We start from the raw sequence: 10,103 nt of genomic DNA on the forward strand, positions 1-10,103 counted from the left end.
TGAAGGAAGTTGACATCTATAGTCACTCTCTTAAGTCATCTTCAATCACCCTCTTAAGTCTTACCTCATCAACCACTAAACAGTCCAAACTCATCTTCTCACACACTCTCTCTCTTTCTCTCTCTGGGAAAGCCTTGAACTTGCACAGTAAAGTCATCTTCTTAAGTCAATCTCTTACCTCTACCATTCATTGTATAATCTCTATCCAACTAATCTCATTTACAACACGGTTTCCATACAATGTCCAGCTCTCACTGTTCAAATTTATTATCACATGCCCCACAAATGTGTTTCTTTTGGTTATAAATTGTTGAGCCTTTACAGTTTACATGTCTAAGGTTTACTCTGAAATGGGCTTGCTTAAGCTTCCATTGGTGGTTTTATTTTTCTCCGTTTTTTCTCTTTTGGGTTTCATAGTACTCTGTGATGACTCAGAGCTCACTGTGAAGTTCTTGGAGACTCCCCATGCATTCTCAAAACTTAAGTCAACCATATTCGTCTTTGAAGTTCTTGTGGGTGGGAGTGGCACTTGCACCAATTGTAATATCACTTGCAACGTACGATAAGCTCTAGTAATACTTTGAGCTAGTTTTACTTTGCTTTTCGTTTTGGTTGTTCTGATCTCTCTCTCTCTCTCTCTCTCATGAGTTTATATGTTTCATGGTTCTTAAGTTAATGTAAGGAAGTTGGTTGATTTCAGAGAGTAATTAGCACTTTTTTCCACTCTGTAAGGATGTAATGAACTTAAATTTTAGCTTAGAGTTTAGGCTAATCAAGAAAACTATTTGGAATTCAGTTTATTCATATGTACATATTTTTGTATTTTTCTGTAGTTGATAAGATTATTATTATGAACGATTACTCATATACTTGCTATTTAGGCATATTCTTCCTGGTGCCAAACTAAATTATTGGATTTTTTTTTTGCTTTGTGTGTGTTTTGCTTTCTAACTCAATGGTAAGTGGGAAGTGAAAAAGCTCATCATGGTTTGATTTATTGGGATAGCTTTGGATTTTCTCTTGGTGTCCATTTGGCTTGTTCCACAAAATAATAGGTTAATAAACTTGTTGTTGCAGCTGGATGATGGAATTGCTTCGAATTGTGAAAGTAGGATGGTTTCGTATGCAGGCTTGCAGGATGGAAATCATACATTTGAGGTTTGCACCAACGGGTCTCAAGGAGTTGGCTGCGGTAGCTTTAACTGGACTGTTGGTTAAGAACCTTCCTTTTATTCTTTTTCTTATTGTTATTATATTTTCTTCAATTACCACTCAACTTAAAATAAGACCTTGTTGCTTGAAAGTCTTCAACAGTTATGTTAAGACCTTCTTTTTCTTATTGTGTTCCTTAGTACCCAATTTCTAATGTATACATTTTTCTGAAAGGGCTCTACAAAATTCATCTACTCAATTTTCAGTTTTGTATGAAATGCATAAAATTTACCTAACTATTCATATTCTTGAAGACTCAAACACAGCCTACATTGAGGTATATAGTTTGACACTTTATCAAGCTAGCCAAGGACAAAGCCAGAACTTGAAGTTAGAAAGGGCGGTTTTGTAATTGGCTGCATGCGGAAGTAGCCTCTAGCTCTGTTGCTTAACTGCTAAGGTTTAAAAAAAAATTAATTTATTATTTATTTTTATTTTTTTATGTGTGCGTTTGCTATTAGGTAAAGACAAAATTATTTTGTTTAAATTTTTTTAAAGGCCTGAGTGGTTTGATTTGGGTAAAATTAGTTGATTGAGCTGAATTGTTTTTTTGGGTTTATATATTTTGTTTTAGATTTTAGGTTTATAATTTTTTTTATATCCTTTAAAATGAGAAAAATGCTAGAATTACAAATGAGCTCAGATGTAAATCAATAAGAATTTACTTTCTTAGTAGTTTGTAAAAATGTTATAGAAAAGTTTGTGATTATAGGGAAAAGTATAATTTTTTAGAATAAAATTGCTAAAATTTATAACTATATATATATATATACACACACACACACTAAGGGTCTGTTTGAGATTTGTTTATTTTATTAAAACTGAAATTTTTTTGCTGAAAGTACTATAAATAAAGGTAAACGTTAGTTGAAATAGTATAGTGGAATCTATGAATAGTATCAAAAAGTACAGTGAGACTCATAAATAGTAGCAAAAATAAGTTGAATATTAAAATAAGTTAGCAAAAATAATTTTTCCAAACGAACGCTATAATAAGTTGAATATTAAAATAAGTTAGCAAAAATAATTTTTCCAAACGAACGCTATAATTGTTCGTTTGGCAAAGATTACTTTTGCTAACTTATTTTACTATTTAGCTTATTTTTGCTACTATTTATTGGTTCTTTGCAATTTTTAGTACTATTCATGAGTCCTATACTATTTCAGCTAACTTTATTTTTATCTAGAGTATTTTGAGAAAAAAAGTTTTCAGTTTCAATAAAATAAGCGGATCCCAAACAAAATAAGTGGATTCCAAACGGACCCTAATATTAAAAAAAATTTGGGGGTCAAAGTTTCCCTCCATCACTGAGTCTGCTGAAACCAAACCGAGTCTATGATGAAACAGTCCAATTTAGCTTTTCTGGCAATCATGCTGACTTATATTTTGTCTGTACACTTATCTGAATCATATTATACCTTAACTTTGCAGATACAGTCCCACCTACGGCATATATCACAACCTCAACACCTTTCACAAATGCTCTGAATGTTTCTATAAATATATCTTTCAGTGAACCCTGTACTGGACCTACTGGTGGAGGAGGTTTTGTATGCTCGTCTGTGAATGACTGCAATGTGAGTAGGTGGCTAACAAAAACGTTAAATTGATTTTATTTGATTCTTGCATTATTATAGTGTTTCAGAATTGTGTTTTTTGGGTTGATTTGTTCTCAACCTTTCTATTTATTGAAGAATGGCTTTGGTTGATTTGAGAAAGATAAAATGGAGTTCCCTCTAGTGTAATGAAGTCCATACAGAAAAGGCAATAATGGTGGATTATCTCCCTGGTCAAATATTTATTGTCAGATATTTTATAATAACCCTGCTTGAAACACTTATCAATATATGATATAATCATCTTTTTAAAATTTTATAATCACTGACAAGTGTCTTGAAATTCCTCATATGGAACTGTCCACCATGTTAATTGTGTAGATGTGTAAATTGAATTCCATAATCTAGGTTCTCTGACTAGTTATGCAGTCTAGACTAAATAATAAACCGAATTCTAACATTTTCATCACTTTTGGAAAACTCTTTACAGCTTTTGGTCTATGGTGCTGGCCAAGTTATACCATCCTCGCTCAACATTCTACAGCCAAACCTTCAATATTCTGTCCTTGTGGGTTTATCATCCACTGCTCAGTATGGGCGAGTGATTTTGGTAATGGATAATAATTTTTGTACTGATAGTGCCGGGAACAGATTTACAAGAAACCCGAATTCTACCTTCCATGTGCATTTTGGTGAGTCTAGTTTTTATTTCCATAGGATTATTTTTTTCCCAATAGGCAATATGTATTATTATTTTCAGGAGTTGTAGTTATAAGTGACATGTCCTTGATGCCTTGAGCTTTTCTTATTGGCAATCTGTATCGTATTAAAATGAATAATCTGGACTGTTTATGTAACTGACCTTGTCCAATTTGATTGATTGATTGTTGTTGCTGTTGTCAATATGCTATTTACATGCTCTGTTCATTGATTCTACAGACAGACGAAGTATGTTTGTGAACTTAACTACTCATGTTCCAGAAAGGCTGCTTCAACTTAATGGTGAAACTAGATTGGTTCGAGCAACTAATAACTGTATTAAACTAAGGGTGTGTTTAACCTTTCCAGAGCCAGTTCTCAACTCATCTGCAGAAATTTTAAATTCTCTCAAAGTGCAAATTTTATATGCTCTCCAATTGAGTCAGGGCACACTTCTTCCTCTGGCTGTCAGTAAACAACATCCAGGGCATCGCAGATTTGAATATAAGGTCAGAAGGTTCTCACAATCTTATACTATTTTTACGGCCATAAGAATAGAAGTTGGTTCATAGGTTTGGAGGCTGTTTAGTTGTCCTATGAATTTGGAATGGCTCATTTATATTTTGTATATGCACATAGTCTTGAATGGGGTCACTTAGAAACATTGGAGCCATTTTTTTTTTTTTGCTAAACGAAACATTGGAGCCATTAATTGTATTGGAAAAGAATCATTTTCAAAAATTTTACCTAATTGCACATCTTGAACTTCCCCCTAATATAAAATGCAAAAGGGTATTGATTATCGCACAATCATTGTTGTACATCATCTGTACACACTACCAGCTTCAAGATTAAATGTGGGCATTCTTAAAAAATATAGACATTGCATGTGAAATTGTGGACGTATTGTGTATGGAGTGTACATTATGTGTGTGTTTGAGAACATTTATCGCTTTTATATCGGTTGGACCTATTTTTCTCTTACCTTTTCTTGCTTACTCTTTTTCACTCTCTCCTTTCAGGCTGCTACATGCGTATCTGGCATGGCTATAGTCACAGTAAACATTAATTCAACTATAATATGCATTTCAGGGACTCCAGTTTCTCAAGTTGAACCAATTACTTTCCTATATGGTATGATTGACAATAGTTTACAATCATTACAAGAGAAAATAAATCATTTGTTTGTGGAATCAAAATTATGTTTAAATATTCTGTTATTGAACTCTTTGAATATTTCTCGGTTATATGCAATTAGGTATATCAAAAAAAGGAAAGAGTATATGCAATTAGGAAAGCTATTGGACCTATTTAAATGTCTATTTGTAGGGTGTTTCCTCCTGATAGATATAAATGTGACCTTCAGATTCTCTGAGACCTGCTGTAACGTTGAGTACACCACGTTCAGAATCTCTGAGGCCTGCTGTAATGTTGAGTACACCATCCCATATTAGGACTAGAGAACGCAACATCCCTATGTTGATAAAATTCGTGAAGCCTGTATTCGGCGTCAACTCTTCTATATTATCAATCACAGGAGGGAATATACAGAGGCAAGTAATTTCTGGTTACCTTTGTGTTTGTATCTATGTATATTAATGCGCCCACACACAAATTAGAAACCATGATGATGATGACCTTTTTACACACCATGACACCATTTGGGTTCTTGATGGAAATAATATTTCAATTGGTAATATTTACTTTTAACATATTTTCATTTTTGTTCCTTCCAATGAATCATTACCATTTTCAGCTTTAAAGAAATAAGTTCAAGAATATATGCTGTAGAGATAAAAGCAGAAAATGATAGTGTATACTGTGTATCTGTCTTTGTTCCTGAAAACGTGATTGGGGATGTTGCTGGAAACAAAAATCTACGTTCCAATGATCTACAACTATGTCCCTGTAAGGATTCTGATTCTTACTCGTCTCTTGTTGTCAGCTCAATTGTAGTCCAACATCTTTGCCCTAGATGACACTTGTTATCTCTTTGATTTCCTTATTTATTTACTGATGTATGGTTAAAAAAAAATACAGATCATGTGCCCAAAATATCTTCTGTGGTTGCTGTGCTTGCAACTGCTTCATTTGTGGCGACATCTGTTGCTGCCGCGCTGCTTACGGTTTCAATTGCAAGCCTTTCCTCCATTGGGGCATTTCCAACACCATTTTCATCTTTTTCTAATCCTGCAAGGAATCTTTTTGTATGATATCTAACTCATTTGAACAGTTATCTCATTAATTGATTACTTAGTTATACCATGATAATCTTCTACTTGGGCTTTTACACTCAACACAACAGTAAATAAATTGACATTAATGGTGAGGTTGGATTTATAAAAGGGGTAGAGAATAATCTTACAACTGTATGGGGTTGAAAAAAATTTCTCTAAATGACATTCTTGACAAACAATCATGACCCCACAAAAAAATATCTGATAGCATGTTGATGTGCACCTTTAACTTTCTTGGGAAACCTTGAATAAGAACACTAAACACATCGTTGGTGATCCCTTCATTCTAAAATATGTTTATGGTCTTACTCTTTTCAAAGTATTTTATTTATGGTAAAACAGGATCTTTCTGATGTACAAATCATCTTTCCTTATTTTTTTTCTTTGTGTCTGATCTAGTATCTTCCAAGGTTTGAACCAAAATTTAATCAAACTGCACCAGCAGGTTATTGCACTATGATTATATATAGCCTCTTGACAGTCAAGTAAAATAACTAGATATACTGTGGAACAATTAACCCTTTTCCTCCTCCCGTAGAAATAATACACTCCCAGAATAATATTACTTGATTTTTATACATAAAATTTAACATATAATTGAACTCTCAAAATATTTGCTTGGTTTTGAGTCTTTTGACCATGTTGTCTGACTTTTTGAACCAAAAGCCCAACTGAAGCATGTAGAGCCTATTGGTACTTCTGCCAAAGATGGAAACTAGGATTGACCTCTTCAGAGTGGGATTTTGTGAGCTGGGGTGTTGTTCAAGAACTGCATCACTCTTGTTGAACTTTATCAAACCTTATTTATGGTTTATGGTGGGTAGATTAGTGTAACATACTGTCGTTTAAAATATCTGATAAAAATAACTTAACAAACCTTATGAACTGCATCATTCTTGTAGAACTAATGATCATTTTTCCTTTTCTATTTCATACAGAGAAGTGCATGCCATATTCAGGTTTTTGCATTATCTAGATGGTTGGCAGTGAAACTGCCAGTGAATTATTATGAATTTGCAAGGGGTTTGCGATGGAGCATTCCCTACTTCAGTCTTCCATGGGAATCTGGGCACATCCAGCCAGTCGTGGGCTCAAGTCCTCCAACCAACTCAGATTCCTACAGGTCTAAAATGCATGATTCAGAAATTTTCCTGGGTATGCAGCCAAAACAAGGGAATTTGAGTAGGGCTGCTTCCATATACAAAGCACGATTGCGGCCAAATCCAAAAGAATATATATCATTATTTCAGGTCTGAAACCTCTACTTTTTTCTGTGACTTGCTTTTGACTTCTTTAATCATGAATAAATTTTGTGACAGAATTCATTGTACACCTGCAGAACAATAGTAAACCAGATGCTGAATATATTTTGGATGGGTAAGTTATGAGGCCTCTTATTTCTATCTATTACATGTAGTTGCATATAGATTTTAGAAATAAAAAAATGGAGAGAATATTCAATTCAGATTTTATTTTTCTCAAAAATATTCAATCTTAAGCGGAAAAACTATGAAAGCAATAATGAAATATTTCGTCTTCTTCTTCCTTTTTAAAATGAACCGTTGAATGCAATTTAAAGAATTTTGGGAATGAACTATTTGGTATGCTAGTTATTGATCAAACCAAAGGGACAAACTTGATACTTAATTCCCTATTATTCATTTCTGTTTAATTCGTGAATTCATCATTTGGATTTTGAAGTGCCACAAACAGAATCATTTATTTTTCAGTGTAATATCTTACTAGATTTTGTCTCGTATAGGTGGGAGGATTTTAGTAGAACCATGTTCTGGTTAGCCATAATTGGTGGCAGTTTAATACTGCTGCATGCTCTACTCCTTGCCATCCTAAAATTCAAGAAGCAAAAGCAGAGGGGTTATGGACTACTCACATTCCCAAGATTTGAAATATTCCTTGTAAATCTAGCACTACCTAGTATTTGTGAGGCCTCTTCTGCTCTAATTAGAGGTAACTTGACAGTTTACTTCTCTACAAATGTATCCTTATCTATGCATTTATCATGCAAAATTTAAGTTTCGAAAGATAATTATGTTGCTTTAAATTTTTTTTTTTATATACTAATTGCAAACCCCATATCAGTATCTTTTAACTCTCTACTTATATTGAATTCTTTAATAAGAGAATTGTCTAATTCTCATTCTGATATACCATAAAATGAGTTTTTTTTTTTCCAAGTAATCTTTTCTACTCTACATTCCAAATATTTGATGGAATAGTGACTATGTTCCTGTCTTGTTCATATAAGTCTTATTCATAAAAACTTCAAGTACACAACTATGTGGCTTCATCTTTTCTCCTTTTTGTGAATTAAGGAGGAACATCATCAGGGATTGTAGTTGGCAGTCTGTTTCTGGGTGCTGTGTCTTTTCTACTGCTAGCCTTGCTCTGGTTCCTCTCTACACGCATTACATTTGCAAAGCAACTTCAATACGAGGAAGATCATCAAGCAGGTCGGAGATTTTACAGTCTTGGAAATAGAGGCCAATGGACATGGAAAAGCGAACGGAACTCTAATGGCCAAATCATTTTAGGGCCTCTATTTGAAGATATAAGAGGCCCTATCCTCTCACAGATTTCTGAGGAAAGTGTTGATACAAATGGTGATGAGATCATTGCCTCTAATGAGGAAACTGAAGAGCTTTGTCCAAAAGATGAAGAGGTTTCTGGGAACAATGTTGCGATAACATCAGGGGCGAGGCTTGACTTAGCTCCGCCAAGTTCAGCACAAAGTAAGTCCCATTCAACTCAACCGAGTCCCTCTACAAGATCGCGTATTGCAGCAACTTTGGTGGATTCCTTGATGTCTAGCACAAGTGTTTATACACATGGTGATGATGGGATTATTGCCTTTGATGGAGAAACTGAAGAGCTTAGTCCAAAAGTCGAAGAGGTTTCTGGGGGCAGTGTTATGAGAACATCAGGGACGAGAACCGACTCAGCTCCACCAAGTTCAGCGCGAAGTACGTCCCGTTCAACTCAACTGAGTCCTATTCCCTCAACAAGATCACGCAACGTAGCAACTCAGGCAGGCTCCTTGACGTCCAGCTCAAGTGTTCATCCACATGTTGATGATGGGATCATTGCCTCTGATTACAAAACTGAAGAGGTTTATCCAAAAGCTGAAGATCTAGAGGTTTTTGGGGGCAGTGTTCATACACATTCAGAGGCACCTTTTAACCAAAAGCTGTTTGGGAAACTCAGATTGTACTACACATTGCTCGAGTCCTTGAGACGCATTGTGCTAGGGACTATGACTGGTGTCTATAAGGACTACTGGCCTTCTCAGATTCCCACTATAATATTGCTATGCATCACTTCTTTTCAGCTCTTATTCCTCGTTCTCAATAAGCCATTTATTAATAAAGCAGTTCAGTTGGTTGAGATTATTTCAGTTTCCAGTGAAGTATGTGTATTTGCTATTTATTTAGTTCTCTTGGAGAGTCCGTTTGCAGCCCATGATGAGACTATAGTTGGAGTGTTCATGCTTATAATTTTCCTATTGTGATTTTTACCACAGATAATGATTCAATGGTATGCTCTCCAAAGACAGATAAAGCAGCTGGACTCTAAAAAGAAGCATTTCCTAACTGGTTTGAAGATAGTTTCAATAGGATTAGCTCTGCTTTTCATCTCACAGGATTTTTTGGATAGCGAGTTCCCAGGAATTTTTGGGGATGGTGACCAAGGGCCGGAAGAGGATAATGTCAATATTGATGACCAAGGGAAGGAAGAGACTAATGACACTGGTGACCAAGCGAAGGAAGAGACTAATGACAAAGATGACGAAGGGGAGGAAGAGACTAACAGAAGGAACTCTGGGAGTAGTAACAGAAGGAACCCTAGGAGAAGGAACAGGAACAGGAACTCTGGGAATAGGAACTCGGGAACAACTGTGCCAGAAAAATCATGGTTAAACCAGTTGGTAAATCCTGTTATGAACTGTATGGGATTGCCTAAGATAATTTAAAGATGGCTGCCAGCAATGTGACCCATTAGAATTGTAATTTGATTTATTAGATTATCTTAGTTGCTTAGTTGTTATTTGATAAGCACATAAGGATTCTATGAAAGCCTATTGAACAATAATATTAGATTATCAGAATGTTTGTGAGAAAAATCGAAGCTTTTATATGCTTGTTAGAAGGTCATGGTAACCCCTCTATGCATAACCATAAAATATCTTTGACATTTACTTTCCATATCCATATTTCTCTCTTGTCACCAAAACCCCACGTGGGAAAAAAGGGTGCAGCTCGCGGCCGAGGGGGTCGTAACAACTAACAAAGGAGATAAAAATATGACCTCTCCGTCTTTGGTTCAAGGACGTTGATCGCTCTATTTTGCCTTCTCTAAGCTTGAGCTCTCAAATGGCATTGG

The 10,103-nt window shown here is 35.1% G+C and overlaps 1 protein-coding gene across 1 annotated transcript; it reads left to right on the forward strand.

The window, feature by feature from the left end:
• Nucleotides 1–210: 210 nt before the first annotated feature.
• LOC111993195 (uncharacterized) lies at nucleotides 211–9,693 on the forward strand. The gene is made up of 14 exons (XM_065781803.1): nucleotides 211–557; nucleotides 1,078–1,213; nucleotides 2,645–2,790; nucleotides 3,260–3,461; nucleotides 3,709–3,977; nucleotides 4,491–4,602; nucleotides 4,835–5,021; nucleotides 5,225–5,376; nucleotides 5,509–5,675; nucleotides 6,644–6,955; nucleotides 7,045–7,082; nucleotides 7,468–7,673; nucleotides 8,039–9,129; nucleotides 9,244–9,693. The coding sequence occupies exons 1-14, from the start codon at nucleotides 330–332 to the stop codon at nucleotides 9,691–9,693; spliced, it is 3,696 nt and encodes a 1,231-aa protein (XP_065637875.1). The 5' UTR covers nucleotides 211–329.
• Nucleotides 9,694–10,103: the final 410 nt, after the last annotated feature.

This window comes from Quercus suber, unplaced genomic scaffold (assembly GCF_002906115.3).
Source record: "Quercus suber isolate HL8 unplaced genomic scaffold, Cork oak 2.0 scaffold_279, whole genome shotgun sequence".
Classification (NCBI taxonomy): Eukaryota; Viridiplantae; Streptophyta; class Magnoliopsida; order Fagales; family Fagaceae; genus Quercus; species Quercus suber.